This window comes from Coregonus clupeaformis, chromosome 21, assembly GCF_020615455.1.
Source record: "Coregonus clupeaformis isolate EN_2021a chromosome 21, ASM2061545v1, whole genome shotgun sequence".
Lineage (NCBI taxonomy): Eukaryota > Metazoa > Chordata > Actinopteri > Salmoniformes > Salmonidae > Coregonus > Coregonus clupeaformis.
The window spans coordinates 17,830,485-17,855,093 of NC_059212.1; the positions used below are offsets into that span (position 1 = coordinate 17,830,485).

Genomic DNA, 24,609 nt, shown 5'->3' on the forward strand with positions numbered 1-24,609 from the left:
CATGTGTCAATTTCTGGATACATTACATTACCTCCACCCAGCTTGGTAACACACATTTGTGGCCAAAAAGCAGGGCTCAGGAGACTTCACCACACCTGTCGCAGCAGGTAGGCTTCATCATCCTCACTCTCGTCAGGTTCGATTTCTGAGCTTTCACTAGCAACCGACTCCATTTTGAGGTTATCAGGGGAGCATGTAGCCTAACCATTCCACTCGGCATTAGTTGATTAATAAGTACATTTAGTAAAGGTTTGTAACCCAGTCAGGAGACTAAGGTTTTTACCAAAAAATGTGGTCGTCGCAAGTTACCACAGCCACAAAATCAGAAACCCCGCCTATTTCAACAATGTATCTTTTTAAAATCAGATTTTAAATTTAACCTTATGCCTAATCCTAACCTTTAATCAAGACCAAAAGGCTACGTTTTGTTTCCATGATATTTCTTTTTAACGATATAGACAATGTAGACTTCGTGGCTGTGGTAACTAGTGACAACCAAAAACTGTTTGTACTTGGCGCCATTTTTCCTGTTTCGCGTGCATCAGAGTTCGCGTCATCCTTCCCAATCCCATCCGGGTTATACTTGAGCGCATGCGTATTTACATGAAGTCGACGTCAGCTTTCGAGAACATACGTGGCCTTTACACAGAGCAGTCACAAAAAGAAGTATTCAGAAAACTCCGGTAAGTCAATTAGAATTGCCCTATCAGATTATTTAACGAATCTATTTTTGTTTTGTTAATAGTGTTATTTTAAAGTTGCATCAAGACGCGCATTGTAAGATATTTACCTTGTATTAAGAAGAGTCGTTACAATGTTATGTAACTTTCATTGTCAGAGTAGCACTATCAGCTACAATGTAAAATGATTGTTACATTGTTTTCATGAAATGTTAAACATTGTTATAAACCAGTGTGTTGAAACATTTACCCAAGCCTTACGTTTATGGGACTGGAGGGTTACACTGGTGTAATAAGCTACCTAAAATAAAATTAAACTAATAACCTAAAAGCTTATACTGTATTAGATTTATATAGGCTGCTGAGTAAACATTAATTTATAAATTGTATTTATTGTTCCCCCAGTTGGACCAAAACCTTTCCAACATGGACCAAGTAATGCAATTTGTGGAGCCCAGTCGGCAGTTTGTGAAGGACTCGATAAGGCTTGTGAAGAGGTGTACCAAGCCTGACAGAAAAGGTAATCTATCTTATATCATAGATATCCTTTTCACGAATTGCCCCCTACATGGCTGGCTGTTGTGAATGGCTGATGTTTTCTTACACAAAACACTGTACCCTTATACAGGAAATTAAATGTAGTTACCTTTGAGGTATTCTCACAAGCCTCTCTCCCTAGCATGATGTGTCAGTATAGAGGCATAGAACTGACTGGGCATATATTTCTCTGTATTATAGATCATTATCACTTTATTTTCTGCTTTAATCAGTTGACTGTCCAAATTCATATAACATTGTTTACAATAACAATTTTGTACATTTCTTGTATTTATTTAATGATTTGTTAGCCTCTGGTTGACCTAACTTTGTAAGGTAGCAGCCAACTGAATTTGGCCATGCAAAATCAAATTAAACTTTGTTCTTTTTAATTTCAGAATTCTCGAAGATTGCCATGGCCACAGCGATAGGTTTTGCTATCATGGGCTTCATTGGTTTCTTCGTCAAACTCATCCACATCCCAATCAACAACATCATTGTGTAAGTATTAATCGATAGTAGCCTAGTATTACTGTTAATCAACCACTGCACAATGATGATAGATAGCAGTGTTCCTCCGTGGAGATAGCTTTTTCATATTTAAAAACATTCTTACTCTTTATATGAATAACTTTGCAATTAATTAATACAAATTTTTTCTTTCAGTGGTGGTTGAATATCTCCCCTGACTGACTACCTGCAACTGGACATGGGATCAAAGTGCTGATGTTTTTTAAAAATACATATTATAATTATCTTCTGTTCATATTTGTTTGCTTTGTAAATAAATTTGGATTAATAAGATATCAAATCTCTGGTGTTTATTTCCTCTAAATCACAGAAAATATTAACTCCAATCTGGGGCATTGGAATTTGACATATTGTTTTGATGAACACATTTGTTATATTTCCTGTAAGGAAAGACTGGTACTGTCTTCCATGACTGATCTGATCCTAAATGGACTGATTTAAATAAAGTTCATTATCTTCTGTTTTGCATTTCATCTCCATGTTATTTAGAGAATAGTTATTCAGGCTCAGTTTGTTTTGCACAACTTCAAGTCATAGTCAGATAAGATAAGCTTGCAGAGCTTCTGCTGCACTTAACCTTTCTCCATTTACTATGTTCACTTGTGTATCCCTTGTTCACTTTCTTATAAGGCTAGCAGCAAGTCCCCTGTAGCTCAGTTGGTAGACCATGGTGCTTGCGACGCCAGGGTTGTGGGTTCGTTTCCCACGAGGGGCCAGTATGAAAATGTATGCACTTACTAAGTCGCTCTGGATAAGAGCGTCTGCTAAATGACTAAAATGTAAAACATGACCTCTGTACTCTGCAGAATCTTGAGAATCAGTGAGTATCTCTAGGGAATTCTAAAGGAGTATTGTGAGCCTGTGTGTTCCACATTGTATGGCTTGGATTTTCCTCCCCTCTTAACTTTTACTGCTGTAAATAATGCAACACACATGAGGAAAACAAGTAGAGCTTTATATTTATTTAAATAATTTGTAACGTGGTGTGAAAAGGTTCAAAGCCCAGTGTGAGTGAATATTGTATTCAGGCTTATTTATTTTAACCAGAAGGGATACCTGTATGGATTACATTTTAAAGAGGTGAGTGAAATCGTAAGCTTCATGTAATGAAAATCATCTCCAAGTATGAATCATTGATACTGAGGTTGCATTGTCTTCCACATTGCTATACAGTGGGGTTTCAGAGCAATGGTGTGGAAAATACCAATATATAATATCCCCAGAAAATAAAATGCCATTAGATTTCTATTCAGATTAGGTCATACAAGTGGTTGACAGAGGCACAGGGAAGAGATAACCACACTTCAAAGATGAACATAAATAAACAAACAAATGAACATAAACAAATAAATTCATTAAAAATCCTACAATGTGATTTTCTGAGAAAAAAAAATCTCAATTTGTCTGTCATAGTTGACGTGTACCTATGATGAAAATTACAGGCCTCTCTCATCTTTTTAAGTGGGAGAACTTGCACAATTGGTGGCTGACTAAATACTTTTTTCCCCCCACTGTAGTATATAATTCGGTCAAGCTTAATGATGCTGATGAGGTACAAAAAAAAAATCATAAGATTGAGTAGGCTACTGTAGTTTTCTTTGAAGTGTGCATCCACTGTTTGACTAAATTACTCAAATTGATAATGGATGAAAACCTGAGGCAAAAACTCATTAAACTTTCAAATTAGAATTGTCCTGCACATTAGTGATTAGTCTATGGCACTGGAAGAAGTACAAGGCGAGACTGTTATTCCTAACACCTTTCAGTATTCACCTCTTTGTTGACAGGCTAGGTCTATATGTGTGGCCTGCAGACTGCAACGTTATCCGTGCAGTAGATGTTGTTAGTTATAATGTGCTATACATGTTTAGTTATATTGTTGCAGTAGTAGGCTATGTTCAAAATAATTCCTTGAAATAGCACATTAGTAATGAAAGTAATTGATCCACAACGGCTCAACATAATCATTCCAGGTAGCCTATGATTCAGAGATAGCTGTGTTGTTATGGAAAGGAAGCGTGCGATTGTCATGATTTAACTGGATTGAACCCAAATGCAGACAACAACACCGAGCCAGAGAAGGTTTAACAGGTTTATTTACAAAGTTCAATTTGTCCAGGTTCCCAATAATAGGGGAAGAGCAAGTCCAGGTTTACAGGGAGGGTAACAGATCCAGGTTCAGAGCAGGAGTGGTACCGTAACGTCCTAGTGTCCGTGGTGAGTCCAAAAGGGAGGTCCGGTAGTGGAAAGCAGGATGGTGGTGGCAGGAGTGAAGCGGAGGCAGGAGTCAGGTTGCAATAATCTGTGGCACAGGAGAAAAGTAACTAGAACAGGCCAAAAACACAAAGGGCGAAAACAAGCAGGTTGAGTTAACAGCGAAACTAACATGGTCGTCTTGACTATGATCTGACGATGAGTGGCAAGTTTGACCGGGTCTTAAAGGCTGAGGTGATTATGGTGAATGAGCTGCAGCTGGAACCCTGACTCCCGCTCACCAGACTTCACTCCTGCAATCAAGGACAGACAGAGGGGAGGGGGAGAGCAGAGAGAGAGCTACCTAGCAGCAGTAGGCCTAACAGCGATGGTATGGGAATAGGGCTATACACAGTAAATCAAGGAGAGTTTAAATCACAGAGTAATTTTTTTTAGAATTGACTACTGGAGTTATCTTAGTGTTGATAACTGGAGTTGATTGGGACTGAATACTTTTAAGGCCAGGCATCACAGGTTAAAATGACATTTTTTCCATTTTTTTTTCTTCCATTCTGAGGTTTTCTTGGTGTTTTGATCCATTAATCTTAGCATTTTCAACAAAAAAGTTGAAGTTGATAAATTTATATTTCCGTTAGTTTATCATACTACCGTCATCAAAATGTAATGAATTGTAAGCACTTTTAAATGGACATACATCCATAATTTCTAAGCTAACTGCATTGAATCACATCATTTAAAGGCCCATTTCATAGAGAATGTTACAAACTGGACTATATGTAGTCATTTACTTTGAAGAGATGGTGATTGTGTGTAAATAAGTGTTTGGTAGTCTAAATTCAGTGTACTTGTCTTTAACTGACATTTCCCGAAAGTCTGACTTTTTCTCATCCTCAGAAGCATCAGCATACACCATGTTGTGTGGTTATCCTTAGACGTATTCTCCAGACTTATACATAGGGAATTGTTGATATGTCGTCACTTTTTTATTCTAGATGAAATGTTCAGAAAAATTCGCTTAAAATGCATTTTGCACACTTTTTTTTTGTTGCATTCTACAGATAGAAATATGAAAAAATATTTATCCACAATCTCCTATGTATAATCCGGTCCTGGAGTATCTTAACAAAATGAAACTAAAATATTTAGGCTGACTTCATCCAGTGTCTCGAAAAAATGTGCTTCATATATGCAAATGCTGTGCATTCAGAAAGTATTCAGACCCCAAAGACTTATTCCACATTTTGTTTTGTCACAGCCTGAATTAAAAATTGATTAAATTAATTCTCACCCATCTACACAAAATACCCAATAATGACAAAGTGAAAACATGTTGTTTATTTTGCACATTTATTGAAAATGAAATACAGAAATATCTAATTTACGTAAGTATTCACACCCCTGATTCAATACTTTGTTGAATCACCTTTGGCTGTGATTACAGCTTTGAGTTGTCTTGGGTCTGTCTGTATCAATTTTGCACATCTGGATTTGGGGACTTTCTCCCATTCTTCCTTGCAGATTTCCTCAAGCACTGTTAAATTAGATTGGGAGCAGCAGTGAACAGAAATCTTCAAGTCTTTCCACAGATTTTCAATGGGATTCAAGTCTGGGTTTTGGCTGGGCCACTCAAGGACTTTCACATTCTTGTTCTGAAGCCATTTCAGCTTTACTTTGGCTGTATGCTTGGGGTCATCGTCCTGTTGGAACGTAAATCTTCACCCCAGTCTGTCATTTGCACTCTGAAGCAGGTTCTCATCAATAATTTGCCTGTATTTGGCTCCATTCATTCTTCCCTCTATCCTTACCAGTCTCCCAGTCCATGCTGCTGAAAAGCATCCCCATAGCATGCTTCACGGTAGCGATGGTGTTTGGCAGGTTTTTTTCCAGACATAGCGCTTTGCATTCAGGCCAAAGAGTAAAATGTTTGTCTCAGACCGCAGAATCTTTTGCCTTATGCTCTGTCTTTCACATACCTTTTTGCAAACTCCAGGCGTGCTGTCATGTGCCCTTTTCTCAGGAGTGGCTTCCATCTGGTCACTCTCCCATAAAGCCCATATTTGAGAAGTGCTGTAGAGACTGTTGTCCTTCTGACAGGTTCTCCCATCTCAGCCAAGGAACTCTGTAGTTCTGTCAGAATGATCATTGGGTTCTTGGTCACCTCCCTGACCAAGGTCCTTCTTTCCCTGTTGCTCAGTTTGGTCAGACGGCCAGCTCTAGGCAGAGTCTGGTTAGTTCCGTATTTTTTCCATTTTCCAATGATGGAGACCACTATGCTCTTGGAAACTTTCAACACTCAACAAATTGTTTTTTACCCTTCCACAGATGTGTCTCATCACAATTCTATCTTGGAGTTCTACGAACAATTCCTTGGACTTCATGGTATAGTTTCTGCTCTGACATGCACTGTCAACAAATATGGGGTGCCTGGTAATGAAGAGTAGCCAGAGACTGTGAGTTGAAACTATGGAGTATCCACAGATGTGGAAGGGGTGTTATTGTCTTATTTCCCAGCATGCTCTGTTGCAGGTTGATTAAAAAATATATATTGTTTGTTTCAATTGTTTTTGATCTTATGCTACACAATGATATGCAACATACATTTTCCTAAACTAATCTAATCTGTAAATGGTTGGATTTACAGTGAGGGAAAAAAGTATTTGATCCCCTGCTGATTTTGTACGTTTGCCCACTGACAAAGAAATGATCAGTCTATAATTTTAATGGTAGGTTTATTTGAACAGTGAGAGACAGAATAACAACAAAAAAATCCAGAAAAACGCATGTCAAAAATGTTATAAATTGATTTGCATTTTAATGAGGGAAATAAGTATTTGACCCCTCTGCAAAACATTACTTAGTACTTGGTGGCAAAACCCTTGTTGGCAATCACAGAGGTCAGATGTTTCTTGTAGTTGGCCACTAGGTTTGCACACATCTCAGGAGGGATTTTGTCCCACTCCTCTTTGAAGATCTTCTCCAAGTCATTAAGGTTTCGAGGCTGACGTTTGGCAACTCGAACCTTCAGCTCCCTCCACAGATTTTCTATAAGATTAAGGTCTGGAGACTGGCTAGGCCATTCCAGGACCTTAATGTGCTTCTTCTTGAGCCACTCCTTTGTTGCCTTGGCCGTGTGTTTTGGGTCATTGTCATGCTGGAATACCCATCCACGACCCATTTTCAATGCCCTGGCTGAGGGAAGGAGGTTCTCACCCAAGATTTGACGGTACATGGCCCTGTCCATCGTCCCATTGATGCGGTGAAGTTGTCCTGTCCCCTTAGCAGAAAAACACCCCCAAAGCATAATGTTTCCACCTCCATGTTTGACGGTGGGGATGGTGTTCTTGGGGTCATAGGCAGCATTCCTCCTCCTCCAAACACGGTGAGTTGAGTTGATGCCAAAGAGCCACAACACTTTCACCCAGTTCTCCTCTGAATCATTCAGATGTTCATTGGCAAACTTCAGACGGGCATGTATATGTGCTTTCTTGAGCAGGGGGACCTTGCGGGCGCTGCAGGATTTCAGTCCTTCACGGCATAGTGTGTTACCAATTGTTTTCTTGGTGACTATGGTCCCAGCTGCCTTGAGATCATTGACAAGATCCTCCCGTGTAGTTTTGGGCTGACTCCTCATGATCATTGCAACTCCACGAGGTGAGATCTTGCATGGAGCCCCAGGCCGAGGGAGATTGACAGGTATTTTGTGTTTCTTCCATTTGCGAATAATCGCACCAACTGTTGTCACCTTCTCACCAAGCTGCTTGGCGATGGTCTTGTAGCCCATTCCAGCCTTGTGTAGGTCTACAATCTTGTCCCTGACATCCTTGGAGAGCTCTTTGGTCTTGGCCATGGTGGAGAGTTTGGAATCTTATTGATTGATTGCTTCTGTGGACAGGTGTCTTTTATACAGGTAACAAACTGAGATTAGGAGCACTCCCTTTAAGAGTGTGCTCCTAATCTCAGCTCGTTACCTGTATAAAAGACACCTGGGAGCCAGAAATATTTCTGATTGAGAGGGGGTCAAGTACTTATTTCCCTCATTAAAATGCAAATCAATTTATAACATTTTTGACATGCGTTTTTCTGGATTTTTGTTGTTGTTATTCTGTTTCTCACTGTTCAAATAAACCTACCATTAAAATTATAGACTGATCATGTCTTTGTCAGTGGGCAAACATAAAAAATCAGCAGGGGATCAAATACTTTTTTCCTCACTGTATTGCAACTGTTACTGAGAAGGCTGTTCCCGTTTACATGATGTTGGTAGTCTCTGACAACAATACTCTCCTTCCTGCTCTGACATTCTAAATGTAAATTGCTCTACATCCCTCTTAAATGGATACGACTACAGATTGGTCGCCACTAGTTACCACAGCCACAAAGTCGAAATTGACTATAGTAAATATTCCTGAAAACAACCATTTGCTTTTTGGTCTTAATTTAAGATTAGGATTAGGCATAAAGTTAGCAGTGTGGTTAGGTTTAAAATCACATTTTAAGAAGAGACATTCAGAAATAGGCAGGGTTATTATTTTTTTAACTCTTCAAGCTCTGTCAAGTTGGTTGTTGATCATTGCTAAACAGCCATTTTCAAGTCTTGCGATAGATTTTCAAGCCAATTTAAGTCAAAACTGTAATTTGGCCAATCAGGAACATTCAATGTGGTATTGGTAAGCAACTCCAGTGTATATTTGGCCTTGAGTTTTAGGTTATTGTCCTGCTGAATGGTGAATTTGTCTCCCAGTGTCTGTTGGAAAGCAGATTGAACCAGGTTTTCCTGTAGGATTTAGCCTGTGCTGACCTCTATTCAGTTTATTTTTACCCCCCCCCCCCAAAAAAAAACTCCCTAATCCTTGCCGATGAGGAGCATATCCATAACATGATACAGCCACCACCATGCTTGAAAATATGATGAGTGGTACTTAGGGATGTGTTGTGTTGGATTTGCCCCAAACATAATGCTTTGTATTCAGGACAAAAAGTGAATTTCCACATTTTTTGCAGTATTTCTTTAGTGCCTTATTGCAAACAGGATGCATGTTTTGGAATATGTTTTATTCTGTACAGGCTTCCTTCTTTTCACTCTGTCATTTATGTTAGTATTGTGGAGTAACTACAATTTCGTTGATCCATCCTCCGTTTTCTCCTATAACAGCCATTGAACTCTTAACTGTTTTAAAATCACCATTGGCTTCACGGTGAAATCCCTGAGCGGTTTTCTTTCTCTCCGGAAAATGTGTTAGGAAGGACGCCTGTATCTTTGTAGTGACTGGGTGTATTGATACACCATCCAAAGCGTTATTATTAACTTCGCCATGCTCAAAGGGATATTCAGTATCTGCTTTTTTATTGTATTTTATTTGTTCATCTACCAATAGATGCCCTTTGCGAGGCATTGGAAAAACTCCCTGGTCTTTGGGGTTGAATCTGTGCTTGAAATTCACTACTCGTCTGAGGGACCTTACAGATTATTGTATATGTGGGGTACAGAGATGGGGTAGTCATTAAAGAATCATGTTAACCACTATTATTGCACACAGAGTGAGTCCATGCAACGCATTATGTGACTTGTTAAGCACATTCTTATTCCTGAACGTATTTAGGTGTGCCATGACAAAGGGGTTGAATACTTATTGACTCAATACATTTCAGCTTAATTTTTTTAATGAATGTGTAAACGTTTCTAAAAACAAAATTCCTCTTTGACATTGTGGGGTATTGTGTGTAGATTAGTGGCACAAAATATACATTTAATCCATTTTAAATTCAGGCTGTAACACAACCAATTGTGGAAAAAGTCGAGGGGTGTGAATACTTTCTGAAGGCACTGTAACCCCCAAAATAGTGTTGTTTGACTCCATATGAGTTGAATTAACTTGTGATTATATTGTGAGAGTAAACATTACTCTAAATAAATCACTCTAGAATAGGCCTACTGAACAACACTGCAGAAAGTTAAAGAAGTAACAATTATGCAGACTGAAACGCAATGACGCAACACTAAATTGAGCATATACAACTCTGAAAATATAACTCTGTATGCTTTACTCTTTTAGACTAGGACCAAATGTTATATGTGGCAGAGTAAAATGTTCTCCTCCTTAATTTCATTTCACCGACGCGTGTCCCCTTGTGTATGTTTGGTGGACCATACCATCATCACCGAAATAAAGGGGAACAGCAAGGCAATTTCCAATTCAGTCCCTGGACAGCGACTCCTCTGTCTGTCCCATCATAATTAGAAAGCTAGTATCCGTCAATGCAGTTAGAGCTAATGGGGCAGTGGAGTGAAAAAACATGTTTCATGAGGATATTCTTTGAAAAAGAGGACCGTTTTTGTCAAGTGTTCAGTTTTGCTGGGTGACACGAGAGGTAGCGAATATTGCGCACCAGCGTGTAAGCGAGCCATAGCTTGGTAGCAGCCACTTTCAATATTGCTAATAAAGCCCTATCTGGATAGCTGTCTTCAGCTTGTTTCCGCCTATAGAGGCGGGTTACTATACGAAACATCCATAGGCAACGGAAAACAACAACTTGCCACAATTTCCTTTGTTTCAAGCTCTAATTGAAGATGCTTCCTGGACCGGAGCTAACATTACTGCTCTGGATCTTCAGTTGCATCAGCAGCCTCAGCTCAGCATCTTCAGCATCCAGTAAGTAGGCTAACACACACTATGATATGCCCTGAGCTTCGTTGCTTTGTGCTCTTCTTGTGCAGGACCAGGACCAGGACCAGGGCATTCATTGCAGGCAGAGTGTTATGCGTCAAAGTGTTTAACACTTCGGCATCAGACCTGATTGGAACACATGGCAGAAGAAGAATACCGGTGTTTTCAGTGCTTAAACGGATAATCGTCTGTTATTGTATTTATTTATGGGGATAAGGCTATGCAGATTATTAGGCTACATTTGACCTGCCTCCTTGTGTCGTTCGTAGATCCTATAGATAATTCCGAATGGCTACAGTATAGGCTACGTTTGGTCGGTGTCAAAATAATCTTCCTCTTTGATAGATGTTTCTGCAGTTTTGTTACGGGAGAGTGCGGTTTTTATTACAGTGCACGGCAATATAGTTTATTTTTACTGAAGGCAAATTTGAGTCTCCAAAAAGTTTATTTAAAAATGCAATTAAAACGGTATAGATCAGGACACCTAGTGTCGTTTTATTCTGTGATAAGTAATGAGTTAATGAAGCTTAATCATTAACTTACATACACACGTATGAAGGATAGCTATCATAATAATAAGCATGTGTTTTAGGAAGTACCCTTGTTAGCATGCTTTACTCTTTATTGTTAAACTTGTCTAACCTAGCATAGCAGGCATAAAATAAACTAGATTGATACAGCTCTATTGATGGCTGGGTGAGAGTGCTGGTCCCATGTGACATGCACTTTAAATGGAACTGTTAAACATTAAGACCTGTACAAGCAAAGTAATTATTTAACAAATATATCTATACTGAACAAAAATATAAATGCAACTAAGTGTTGGTCCCATGTTGTAATGATCATGCTGTTTAATCATCTTCTTGATATGCCACACCTGTCAGGTGGAGGGATTATCTTGGCAAATGAGAAATGCTCACTAACAGGGATTTAAACAAATTTGTGCACAAAATATTTTATTTCAGCTCATGAAACATGAGCTGAAATAAAATATTTTGTGCACAAATTTGTTTAAATCCCTGTTAGTGAGCATTTCTCATTTGCCAAGATAATCCCTCCACCTGACAGGTGTGGCATATCAAGAAGATGATTAAACAGCATGATCATTACACAGGTGCACCTTGTGCTGGGGACAATAAAAGGCCACTCTAAAATATGCAGTTTTGTCACAACACAATGCCACAGATGTCTCAAGTTTTGAGGGAGTGTGCAATTGGAATGCTGACTGCAGGAATGTCCACCAGAGCTGTTGCCAGAGAATTTAATGTTCATTCCTCTACCATAAACTGCCACCAACGTCGTTTTAGAGAATTTGCCAGTACGTCCAACCGGCCTAACGACCGCAGACCATGTGTAACCACGCCAGCCCAGGACCTCTACATTTACATTTTAGTCATTTAGCAGACGCTCTTATCCAGAGCGACTTACAGGAGCAATTAGGGTTAAGTGCCTTGCTCAAGGGCACATCGACAGATTTTTCACTTAGTCGGCTCGGGGATTAGAACAAGCAACCTTTCGGTTACTGGCACAACGCTCTTAACCACTAAGCTACCTGCCGCCACTACATCCGCCTTCTTCAGCTGCAGGATCGTCTGAGACTAGCCGCCCTGACAGCTGATGAAACTGAGGAGTATTTCTGTCTGTAATAAAGCCCTTTTGTGGGGAAAAACAAATTCTGATTGGCTGGGCCTGGCTCTCAAGTGGGTGGGCCTATGCCCTCCCAGGCCCACCCATGGCTGCGCCCCTGCCCAATCATGTGAAATCCATAGATTAGGGCCTAATTTATTTATTTCAATTGACTGATTTCCTTATATGAACTGTAACTCAGTAAAATCGTTGAAATTGTTGCATGTTGCATTTATATTTTTGTTCAGTATATTTTTGTGTGGATGTTTCTGTTTACACATGTACATGTGCAAGAGAGATTACGATGCCCTGAAATGAGAGCATAGAAGTCCCAGGACAGCAGTAAACAGACAACCAGATAAACTGAAATAAAATAAAAAATAGATCACATAACTCAGTGCTATTTGGCACTACATTTGGCTATTTAACAGACATTACATAGTGGTGTACATCTTCGCCACACACCCCTCCCCTTCTTCTTGTCTCAACATTTTTAATTATACACAAGACACTTTATCTTCACACATTTTAGCTGCTTTTCACTGACAGCTGAAACTCAACAATCAGCTAGTCCTACATTTGCCGCATGCGCTGCCCAAAGGGTCTGAATACTTTCCGAATGCAATGCACTGTCATACTGTATAACTGCCACACTCCTGAGTGGTGCAGTGGTCTAAGGCACTGCATCGCAGTGCTAACTGTGCCACTAGATCCTGGTTCGAATCCAGGCTCTGTCGCAGCCGGCCGCGACCGGGAGACTCATGGGCGGCGCACAATTGGCCCAGCGTCGCCAAGGGTAGGGGAGGGAATGGCCGGCAGGGATGTAGCTCAGTTGATAGAGCATGGCGTTTGCAACGCCAGGGTTGTGGGTTTGATTCCCACGGGGGCCAGTATAAAAAAAATATGTATTCACTAACTGTAAGTCGCTCTGGATAAGAGCGTCTGTAAAATGTAATAGTCTGCCAAGAACTAAGAGGGAAGGATGATTAGCTCCTCCAAATGAAGCCATAAAAAGCTCTGTATATTCAAGAGGTTGTGTACATTGTGGTAAAGTGTTCAGAAGTTTTGCCCTCGCCGTTCTTTCAGTGCGAAATACGTTTTTTTCAGTGGCAAATTGAGAAACACGCAGGGCTGCAGGAACACCCAGACAAATTAGAAAAGCTATGCCCAGACTCAGTGAACACAGCCTGACCATTGACACTGAACTTCACAGGCAGAGCTGACTGCAGGCTGTGCTCACTGAGGTAGAGAGACCTCACTAACACTGTGTGAAAACTATTCCATGTGAGGTTTAAAGAGTGAGTGTACCAAATATGTGACCTCTTGCCACATCATAAGGATACATTTTTCTTAACACTCCAAATATACACTTCTAGTTGCTGTTATCATTATCGTCACAACTTGCGTTTGCAATGTTCCTTCAGTTTTCATAAATGAAACGGAGGGAGAGAGAAACAGGGGGAGAGAGAAACAGGGGGAGAGAGAAACAGGGGGAGAGAGAAACGGGGAGAGAGAAACAGAGGGAGAGAGAAACATGGGGAGAGAGAAACGGGGAGAGAGAAACAGAGGGAGAGAGAAACAGGGGGAGAGAGAAACAGAGGGAGAGAGAAACATGGGGAGAGAGAAACGGGGAGAGAGAAACAGAGGGAGAGAGAAACAGGGGGAGAGAGAAACAGGGGGAGAGAGAAACAGAGGGAGAGAGAAACATGGGGAGCGAGAAACGGGGAGAGAGAAACAGAGGGAGAGAGAAACAGAGGGAGAGAGAAACGGGGGAGAGAGAAACAGAGGGAGAGAGAAACATGGGGAGCGAGAAACGGGGAGAGAGAAACAGAGGGAGAGAGAAACATGGGGAGCGAGAAACATGGGGAGCGAGAAACGGGGAGAGAGAAACAGAGGGAGAGAGAAACGGGGAGAGAGAAACAGAGGGAGAGAGAAACAGGGGGAGAGAGAAACAGGGGAGAGAGAAACAGGGGAGAGAGAAACGGGGGAGAGAGAAACAGAGGGAGAGAGAAACAGAGGGAGAGAAACGGGGAGAGAGAAACAGAGGGAGAGAGAAACAGGGGGAGAGAGAAACAGAGGGAGAGAGAAACAGAGGGAGAGAGAAACGGGGAGAGAGAAACAGAGGGAGAGAGAAACAGAGGGAGAGAGAAACGGGGAGAGAGAAACAGAGGGAGAGAGAAACATGGGGAGCGAGAAACGGGGAGAGAGAAACAGAGGGAGAGAGAAACAGAGGGAGAGAGAAACAGAGGGAGAGAGAAACAGAGGGAGAGAGAAACAGAGGGAGAGAGAAACAGAGGGAGAGTGGCTATAAGAGCTACTAAACACATTTAATTGCTTTCCTCCAGCAAGCACTGACCTTTCACTGCTTGTATGAGTAGAGAGGCAGAAAGTTTTGATTTAATGAAGGTTGGATTTCACCATTCTGAACGTCTCAGATCAGATGAAGCTGGAAGCTACCTGGTTACCGTAACTACATATTTATACTGAGTGTGTTAGACTAGAGCAACATTGAAATCCAAATGGTGAAATTCTATGGAAATATGATTGGATTTTAATTGTAGCAGTTTCCCTGACCGATTATTATGTTATTTAAGTGATTTACATGGTTAAATAAGGGTTAGTAAATTAACATGGTAAAACCAGATTAGTGCTTTTGCTAGTACCTTCTGTCAGTAGCTATGTTTTCATTAACTTTTCCAGTTATTTTTTTCTTGACATTTAGAAAGTTTGCATAGAAAATAGATTAGACAATGCCTGCTAGGGTGCGTTTTTCCATTTAACTATATTGTGTCGGTAAACGTAATGATGTCACACCTAAAAAAAACACTTTTGCAAAAACCTACAGTGTCAAATAAAAATGTAGTGGTTGAAGTGTTTCCATTACCCATTAAGGCAAATTGCGCATTAATGAATTGGCGACAGCATGTATGCCCTCCCACCTATCTGTTTCATGTCTCAGGTATCCCCGAAAGCCAGCATGGATAGATTGCAATAATTTACTAATATTTGCTTTATGTTCTAATAATTCTCATGTACCAACGTATCACCACGATCCGTGCCATGGTGAAACTTGCACTCCTGTAGATCTTAAATAATTGGATGGTAAAACTTGCCAGCCAACCAGAAAAGCAAGGCGATGCAATTCAGGCATTCTTGAAAGTCAGGACAATCCTTGTCCTGCAAAGAAACATTATTTTTATAGTTGCATTTTTTTATTTTGCAAGCAGTAGACATTTGGAATGAAATGTGGAGTGGAGATTTATAGTTACGTGGTGACATCACCTTCAAAATGATTTGGCAATCATAATTTATTCGAAAAACACAGTTTCCATCATCATTTGTCACAATAAAGAAAGTTACAAATCCACCCATGTCGAACGGATAAAAATGTTGTTGATCTTTAGAAAATGTATCCTGTATCTGCTGTTTCCATTACACGTCGCAATTATTTTTGCAATGTTGCTTTCGTCGAATAAACCTGGGTCAATGGAAACCTGCCTAATGAGAAGGGAAGCCCTTGACTTCCATTGATGTCTCTGTGTTGACCTTTTGGGATTTGTAGTGACCTCTGGGACATAAAGACCGACTCATTGTGGCCACATGTCACATTTGTGTGTCAAGTTTCTGGTCCCCTCCCCCATGTCAAACACTTGGATTAATTATTAAGGGGAGAAGGTGACATCACCATAACTCTCATTTTAATACACCAATGGTACAGTGAGGGAAAAAAGTATCTGATCCCCTGCTGATTTTGTACGTTTGCCCACTGACAAAGAAATGATCAGTCTATAATTTGAATGGTAGGTTTATTTGAACAGTGAGAGACAGAATAACAACAAAAAAATCCAGAAAAACGCATGTCAAAAATGTTATAAATTGATTTGCATTTTAATGAGGGAAATAAGTATTTTACCCCCTCTCAATCAGAAATATTTCTGGCTCCCAAGTGTCTTTTATACAGGTAACGAGCTGAGATTAGGAGCACACTCTTAAAGGGAGTGCTCCTAATCTCAGTTTGTTACCTGTATAAAAGACACCTGTCCACAGAAGCAATCAATCAATCAGATTCCAAACTCTCCACCATGGCCAAGACCAAAGAGCTCTCCAAGGATGTCAGGGACAAGATTGTAGACCTACACAAGGCTGGAATGGGCTACAAGACCATCGCCAAGAAGCTTGGTGAGAAGGTGACAACAGCGATTATTCGCAAATGGAAGAAACACAAAATAACTGTCAATCTCCCTCGGCCTGGGGCTCCATGCAAGATCTCAAGGCAGCTGGGACCATAGTCACCAAGAAAACAATTGGTAACATACTACGCCGTGAAGGACTGAAATCCTGCAGCGCCCGCAAGGTCCCCCTGCTCAAGAAAGGCCCGTCTGAAGTTTGCCAATGAACATCTGAATGATTCAGAGGAGGAGAACTGGGTGAAAGTGTTGTGGTCAGATGAGACCAAAATCGAGCTCTTTGGCATCAACTCAACTCGCCGTGTTTGGAGGAGGAGGAATTCTGCCTATGACCCCAAGAACACCATCCCCACCGTCAAACATGGAGGTGGAAACATTATGCTTTGGGGGGGGGGTTTCTGCTAAGGGGACAGGACAACTTCACCGCATCAAAGGGACGATGGACGGGGCCATGTACCATCAAATCTTGGGTGAGAACCTCCTTCTCTCAGCCAGGGCATTGAAAATGGGTCGTGGATGGGTATTCCAGCATGACAATGACCCAAAACACACGGCCAAGGCAACAAAGGAGTGGCTCAAGAAGAAGCACATTAAGGTCCTGGAGTGGCCTAGCCAGTCTCTCTAGACCTTAATCTTATAGAAAATCTGTGGAGGGAGCTGAAGGTTCGAGTTGCCAAACGTCAGCCTCGAAACCTTAATGACTTGGAGAAGATCTGCAAAGAGGAGTGGGACAAAATCCCTCCTGAGATGTGTGCAAACCTGGTGGCCAACTACAAGAAACGTCTGACCTCTGTGATTGCCAACAAGGGTTTTGCCACCAAGTACTAAGTCATGTTTTGCAGAGGGGTCAAATTCTTATTTCCCTCATTAAAATGCAAATCAAAATATAAAATTTTTGACATTCTCTTACCTAATTTAAATAAGTACTACCTTGTAACCAACATCGGAGAAGGCGTGTTTGAGGGGCGTGGTTTATATAGCTAGATAGCAACTCCACTGGTGCCAAAATGTGACTGTAGGGGGTCGGCAAATATAATTCAAAGTTTACCCTATTCATCTATGGCAAAGATACTTATAATGAACAAAAATGTAAACGCAACATGTAAAGTGTTTCTGCCTGTAATAAAGCCCTTTTGTGGGGAAAAACTCATTCTGATTGGCTGGGCCTGGCTCCCCAGTGGTTGGACCTATGCCTTCTCAGGCACACCCATGGCTGCGCTTTTGCCCAGTAAGTGAAATCCATAGATTAGGGCCTTCTATGAACTGTAACTCAGTGAAATCTTTGAAATTGTTGCGTGTTGCGTTTATATTTTTGTTCAGTATATGTGTTTCTCCTTTCATCTATGTCTGGTGTTAGCTAGTTACTGGCTAGCTAGGTCTTCAGCCAGCATGGAACAAAAGGGGAGGAAGGGTTGTTAAAAACTGATGCAGTTGTCAAGTCAATATCCATCAATGCTGCTGTGAACCGCATCACAAGAGACATGCCAAAAAATAAAAGAATGATATCATAGGTGCAATTTCAATGTTGTTTGAGTTACTTTGTGTATCACCAAATTAGCCTGTGCTGGTCAGTCAAGGCAAGCTCATGAATATAAGTTCCCCGCCCACTCGACCTGTCTTTTCAAACTTCCTGGTAGTTAGCCATGAAAGAAAAAGTAATTTTCAGAATGACTGTTCAGGACCTTAAAAAAAGTGGATTGATCAATAAAAAATGCAATTTATTAAATTCTTTATTTTTTCACCCGGGAAATTAAATCTTAGAACTAATCGCTTAATTCATCAGACTCAATGTACTTTCCCTGGCTAAAGGAATTAGATAAATCAAAATCAGAGTAATACAATTTGGCCAATTAAATAAATAAATGAAACCAGTCAACCCTCACTAAGGTAGCTCAAAGACCTGCATAGAGAAGCCATAGGGAATAGACCAAAACAAATCAGGTCTCTCTCTAGTTCACCAAACAAACTATAAAAACAGATGAATCATGCATATTTGAGGCATAAATACCTGTAATAAACTGTGCTATAAACATATGGCACAAAAGAGAGAGGATTATTACTATGTGTGAAAGAGAGAGTATGGATTTTATACTCGTGTCCAGTGACCCTCAACAACTGAATGTTAACAATAATATTGAACTGAAGCTGCTGCCTGGGTCATGTAAGTAGGGGAATAATGATTGCGTCTCCAGATAATAATATTGCTGCATATCCCCGTTTGAGAATGAACCTCTAGATTGGTGGTTTTTTGTTAGGCAAATGAGAAAGCTCATTAAGATTCTGGACACCTGCCACCATGATTTGTACCCATGTGACGCCCTTGTCGTGACCCTCCCCCCATTCTCCAGGCTCCTCCTTTTGTTCACTCTTGGTGGACAGCTTCAGAACAAAGACCTGCCCAAAATCAGCCCCCAAAATATCAATACCACAACAAACCACATTAAATCTCTAGTAAAATGTGGCCATTATTCCACAGTCACTGGCGTTGCACATATGGAGACAGCTTGGCCTCATGGCCTCTATACATGCATATCTGAAGTGATTACGCATTTATCACATTGTTGTTTGCAGTTTGATTGAGAGGGGGGGTTAAAACCGTAGGAAACACACTCCCAGTCACAATGTCTTGCCATGGCTGACTGCCGGTCATAACTCTCTGCGTGTGATTGTGAAGTGAATCATTGGGGTTTCTGAGTCCCAGCAAGAGAAGATTAAAAAGGAAGCACGCATGCACTCGCTTTCAGGCAGCAGACCTCCCCACGGATCACCAGCTTTTGACAGACCATGTTTTCGTTCAAAATCAGTATTCATTTGTGAGCAGTGCGGGCAGATGCTGTGTTCAGTATGATTGGGTCGAACAAAGAGAGGGAGCTGAGGATGGAGCTATTCAAAGTCTAGCTCAGTCATTACCACTTGATGGGGCTGTGGGTTGGAGAGGCATAATTGACAGCGTTCACAACAAAAGTAATCACCCGTATTGACTCACAACATATGGAGTGTCAGTCAGTCAGACTCCCAAGATGACTCCCAACACTGAAATCAGAGATTAAAATCAAAACTTTTTAACGTCATAATTTTAGGGAGGTTGTAAAAAATATATGTTTATTGTAATTAGCTCCAGTTGCGTTAGCTAAATAGTGGAAATTGAATAGCTTTGTTTACCACAAGCTTCAGAGCTTATCTTAAAGCCTGCTCCTCCTGTGAATGGAGTTATCCAAAAACATGGCCTTGTATGAAATCCATTATCAAATATAGCATGCACAATGATGTAGTCCCATATCGTATTTTGAGCTTTGTTCCGTATTAAACATGATCCTGTTTGGAACATCCTATCTATGCTATGGTGGGGATAGTTGAGTGCGTTTGAGTGTGGCTCCATTGCCTCTAAACTAAGGAGGTACATTTGGGACTAACCCTGTCTCTGGCACAGAACTCTCTTTAAAGCATCTGCTCTGGTTTACTGTTAAAAACCTGTCTCATTAATCCTTGTCCCCTTTTTATTGCACATTTTAAACCAAATGTTTTTCATACTGTAGCAGCAGCATAGTGGTTTAATGTGATGCAGCAGTGAACTATTTTTGCTATTCTTGTGTGTTAATAGATAGTTAAATGATGCATACAGATAATTGTATGAGAAAATGGTAAAAATAGTTTGAATTTGTTTTGGAGTTCACATCTAGTATGGGATGGGGGGCAAATTAAGTGATAAGTGAAACAAACCATTTTCATTGAGCTTGTAAGACATATCTCTAAGGAGACTTGACTGTACTGTAACTCGCAGATGCAATAACAAGCATTCTGTGATCTAAGATACTTAAAGAGATGACTGTACTTGGTGTAAACCTTGTCATATTTCTCTATTCAAATGAGCTTTTTGATTCCCCTCTCCTCATATCAATTCAGACTCATATTCACTGATATCTCCCCCGGCATTACTTTCGAGGAGGAGTTCATATTAAGTTTAGACACACCCACCAATTTTATGTCAGTGGTATTAACGTAATTATTTTCCTGGTTATTCCAGTTCTTAGAAGGCATCCATTATTGATCAATGTCACATCCATTTCTCTGGCAGAATATCACCCGTAATGACCCCTTAGTGGGTTATGTCCTTATGGAAGTACTGTACCTGAGAAGTAATGTTCCCTATACCTCATGTGATATGGACGAATTTGAACTCCTTGACAGAAGAGTAAAGTAAAGTACCTATATAGCAGCAGTTACTGAATACAGATGTAACAAATGTATTACCACTCCTGCAAATAAAGTCCTGTGTGTAAATTGGCAATGATCGAGTGGTGTTTGTGCGTCTAGCATTGTCGTGTTAAGGAGCAGCTTCTTGAGAGTTATTTAAACACTCAAAAAGACTCATATCCATTTGCTATGAAGGACAGCAGGAGGTGGAAGGAGCGTGTTTAATTTGATGCTTGGTTACTCTCCACTAATCTCACAGGGATGGCTTCTGAAAGCTTGTTGCTTTTGTTCAAACTAATCTAAAGGCACGGAAATATAAATATGTCAATTTGACTGACATGTAACGGAGCAATATGTCATTTGAAGCTGAATTGCTCCACCATGAATAAAAATGTGTCAAATTGTGATTTGCTGCCACATTTCAATTTTGTATCCCTGTTCTCTGATGTTTTAATGTGTTCTACAATACAGTTCAACATTCAAACATCACTCTATCAAACTTCCCAGCAGAATAAATGATTTAGCTTCTATAATTTTCCGCTTAGAGGGCTAAGACTTGGTGCTCAATGAGTAGTAGCTAATTCATTATCACAGCAGAATGAAAGTACAGTAATGGTCCCACTGAGAATAATTATTCTTAGAGCTTCATTTGCTGATATAGTGAATTAAATCTGTTCCAACACTCTGTTTCTACTTTTACATTAATCCTGTGAGCAAGTGTCCTTGCGACACTTATCGGCTTTGCAGGGACCTACTGTTTAGCATTGTCGGCACGTGTGGCATCATAGTGCCATTCACTTATTGTTGAAAAATAACAGGAGAACAGAAGCCTATAGACATTTTCTCTCTCTCTCGCTCTGGAATACCATCAATACAATAGCTACCTAGTTTGACTCAGGGAAATCTTTGAACAAGGTCAATATACATAGCCTAAAGCACATACTCAATGTACAGCTGCATAGATCCATATCATTGAACACATACATTGGAGGTGACAAAATATGCCATTCCATTAGTTTAAGCGGAGGCCATGCTCCAATAACAGCTCAGCTGCAGCCACGGCTTGGGCTGTGCTAATAAGGCCCAGAAAGTCAGAAGCTCCACAATGACAGATTCAATCTAACCCATGACATATGCAGTGGTAGAAAAAGTATCCAATTGTTATACTTGAGTAAAAGTAAAGATACAGTACCTTAATAAAAAATGACTCAAGTAAAAGTGAAAGTCACCCAGTAAAATACTACTTGAGTAAAAGTCTAAAAGTATTTGGTTTATATATACTTAAGTATCAAAAGTAAATGTAATTGCAAAAATATACTTAAGTATCAAAAGTAAAAGTATAAATCATTTCAAATTCCTTATATTAAACGAACCAGACGGCACCATTTTCTAGTAAAAAATTATTATAATATGGATAGCCAGGGGCACACCAACACAATTTACAGACAAAGCATGTGTGTTTGGTGAGTCTGCCAGATCAGCGGCAGTAGGGATTACCATGGATGTTCTCTTGATAAGTGCGTGAATTGGACCATTTTCCTGTCCTGCTAAGCATTTAAAATGTAACGAGTACTTTACACCACTGTGCTTATGTGTTTCGGTGTGACCCATAAAAAATGATATATTATACTATGGTCTAAATACTGTAGTATTACTATATTTATATACTATAGTATTTACTGTAGTGTTTTTGCAAAAATGACTAGTATACTGTAGTATTTACTGTAGTGTTTTTGCAGACATAGCTAGTATACTGCAGTATTTGCTGTAGTGTCTTTGGACAGTATATTATTGCAGTATTTTTGCAGACATGACTGTAGTATATTCTACACTGAACAAAAATATAAACGCAACATGTAAAGTGTTGGTCCCATCTATCATGAGCTGAAATAAAAGATCACAGAAATGTTACATACGCACAAAAAGCTTATTTCTCATTTTGTGCACAAATTTGTTTACATCCCTGTTAGTGAGTTTTTCTCCTTTGCCAAGATAATCCAGCCACCTGACAAGTGTGGCATATCAAGAAGCTGATTAAACAGCATGCACAGGTGCACCTTGTGCTGGGGACAAAAGGCCACTCTAAAATGTGCAGTTTTGTCACACAACACAATGCCACAGATGTCTCAAGTTTTGAGGGAGTGTGCAATTGGAATGCTGACTGCAGGAATGTCCACCAGAGCTGTTGCCAGATAATGTAATGTTCATTACTGTACCATAAACTGCCTCCAACATCGTTTTTGAGAATTTGCCAGTAAGTCCAACAGGCCTCACAACCGCAGACCACGTGTAACCACGCCAGCCCAGAACCTCCACATCCGGCTTCTTCACCTGTGGGATCGTCTGAGACCAGCCACCCGGACAGCTGATGAAACTGGGTTTGCATAACCAAAGAATTTCTGCACAAACTGTCAGAAATCGTCTCAGGGAAGCTTATCTGCGTGCTCGTCGTCCTCACCGGACTGCAGTTCGGCGTTGTAACCGACTTCAGTGGGCAAATGCTCGCCTTTGATGGCACGCTGGAGAAGTGTGCTCTTCACGCATGAATCCCGGTTTCAACTGTACAAGACAGATGACCGACATTGTATGGCGTCGTGTGGGCGAGCGGTTTGCTGACGTCAACGTTGTAAACAGAGTGCCCCCTGGTGGCAGTGAGGTTATGGTATGGGCAGGCATAAGCTACGGACAACAAACACAATTGCATTTTAATCAATGGCAAATTGAATGCACAGAGATGAGATCCTGAGGACCATTGTCGTGCCATTCATCTGCCACCATCACCTCGTGTTTCAGCATGATAATGCACGGCCCCATGTCGCAAGGATCTGTACACAATTCCTGGAAGCTGAAAATGTCCCAGTTCTTCCATGGCCTGCATACTCACCAGACATGTCACCCATTGAGCATGTTTGGGATGCTCGTGATTGCCGTGTACGACAGCGTGTTCCAGTTCCTGCCAATAGCCAGCAACTTCACACAGCCATTGAAGAGTGGGACAACATTCCACAAACAGCCTGATCAACTCTATGCGAAGGAGATGTCTCTCGGCACGAGGCAAATGGTCACACCAGATAGCAGTGGTGTAAAGTACTTTAGTAAAAATACACTTGATACTTAAGTATATTTAAAACCAAACACTGACATTTACTCAAGTAGAATTGTACTGGGTGACTTTCTTTCACTGGAGTCATTTTCTATTAAGGCATCTTTACTTTTACTCAAGTATGAAAATTGGGTACTTTTTCCACCACTGCCAGATAGTGATGGGTTTCCTGATCCAGCTGATGCATATCTGTATTCCCAGTCATGTGAAATCCATAGATTAGGGCCCAATTACTTTCAATTGACTGATTTCCTTATGAACTGTAACTCAGTAAAATCTTTTAATTTGTTGCATGTTGCATTTATTTTTGTTCTGTGTGTAGTAACACCTGCCGACCAGGGTTAGCTAAAATGGCACAACTACCAGACTACGCCTTCTGTTTAATGAGGGGAACATCTCAACCAGAACATAAGACAGGTTCGTGACAGGCCACCTGTTGAGTTAGATCAACAGTTCTGAGCAATGCAACGGACCAGACAACACCTTTTGGATATAAAAATATATATATATTGTAACATTAAACGTTAGACAGGATCTAGTTCCATTAAAAGGAAACTGTATAGAAACAGATAACAAGCAATGTTTAAAGCTTCAAGGATTAGGTTTGCTTGTTTGAGACAGAACACACATTAACAAGAGAACACAACTTAGATCTGTTACTTCCACTAGATAGCTTTCTGAAATCGTGCTTTCAGAGATTCCGCTGACCAAGTTCACAAGATGACCAAACAGTGACAAATACTGTACTTCTGATGGTAGAGAAATACAGTTAAGCACTGCATTTAAATAGATATTTGGAACACAAATTACTTTACTTAGTCACCTTAGAGCAGGGTTTCCCAAACTTTGTCCTGGGGCCCCCCTGGGTGCAC

General features: G+C 40.5%; 2 protein-coding genes across 3 annotated transcripts in view; both read left to right on the plus strand.

Moving 5' to 3' along the window:
- On the plus strand, positions 1-2,021 carry LOC121534633 (protein transport protein Sec61 subunit gamma). Of its 2 annotated transcripts, none has more exons than XM_041841210.2 (4): positions 1-107; positions 1,086-1,200; positions 1,616-1,718; positions 1,884-2,021. In XM_041841210.2, exons 2-4 carry the CDS (start codon positions 1,107-1,109, stop codon positions 1,891-1,893), a joined length of 207 nt encoding a protein of 68 aa, XP_041697144.1. In that variant the 5' UTR covers positions 1-107; positions 1,086-1,106; the 3' UTR covers positions 1,894-2,021. The 2 variants fall into 2 exon arrangements, with proteins under 2 accessions (XP_041697144.1, XP_041697143.1); XM_041841209.1 differs by lacking the exon at positions 1-107 and adding an exon at positions 576-683.
- Positions 2,022-10,174: 8,153 nt separating this feature from the next.
- cntnap2b (contactin associated protein 2b) overlaps positions 10,175-24,609 on the plus strand; it is a 73,945-nt gene continuing 59,510 nt past the window's right edge. The window contains exon 1 of the mRNA XM_041842156.2: positions 10,175-10,612. Within this exon, the coding sequence (XP_041698090.1) occupies positions 10,531-10,612 (82 nt within the window). The 5' untranslated portion in view covers positions 10,175-10,530. The remainder of the gene's footprint in view (positions 10,613-24,609) is intronic.

Excerpts from the sequence above, each read along its gene's own strand:
- LOC121534633 (XM_041841210.2), top strand. The coding sequence starts at position 1,107 with ATGGACCAAGTAATGCAATTTGTGGAGCCCAGTCGGCAGTTTGTGAAG. Across the intron at positions 1,201-1,615 it reads TACCAAGCCTGACAGAAAAG|AATTCTCGAAGATTGCCATG; the intron begins GTAATCTATCTT and ends TTTTAATTTCAG.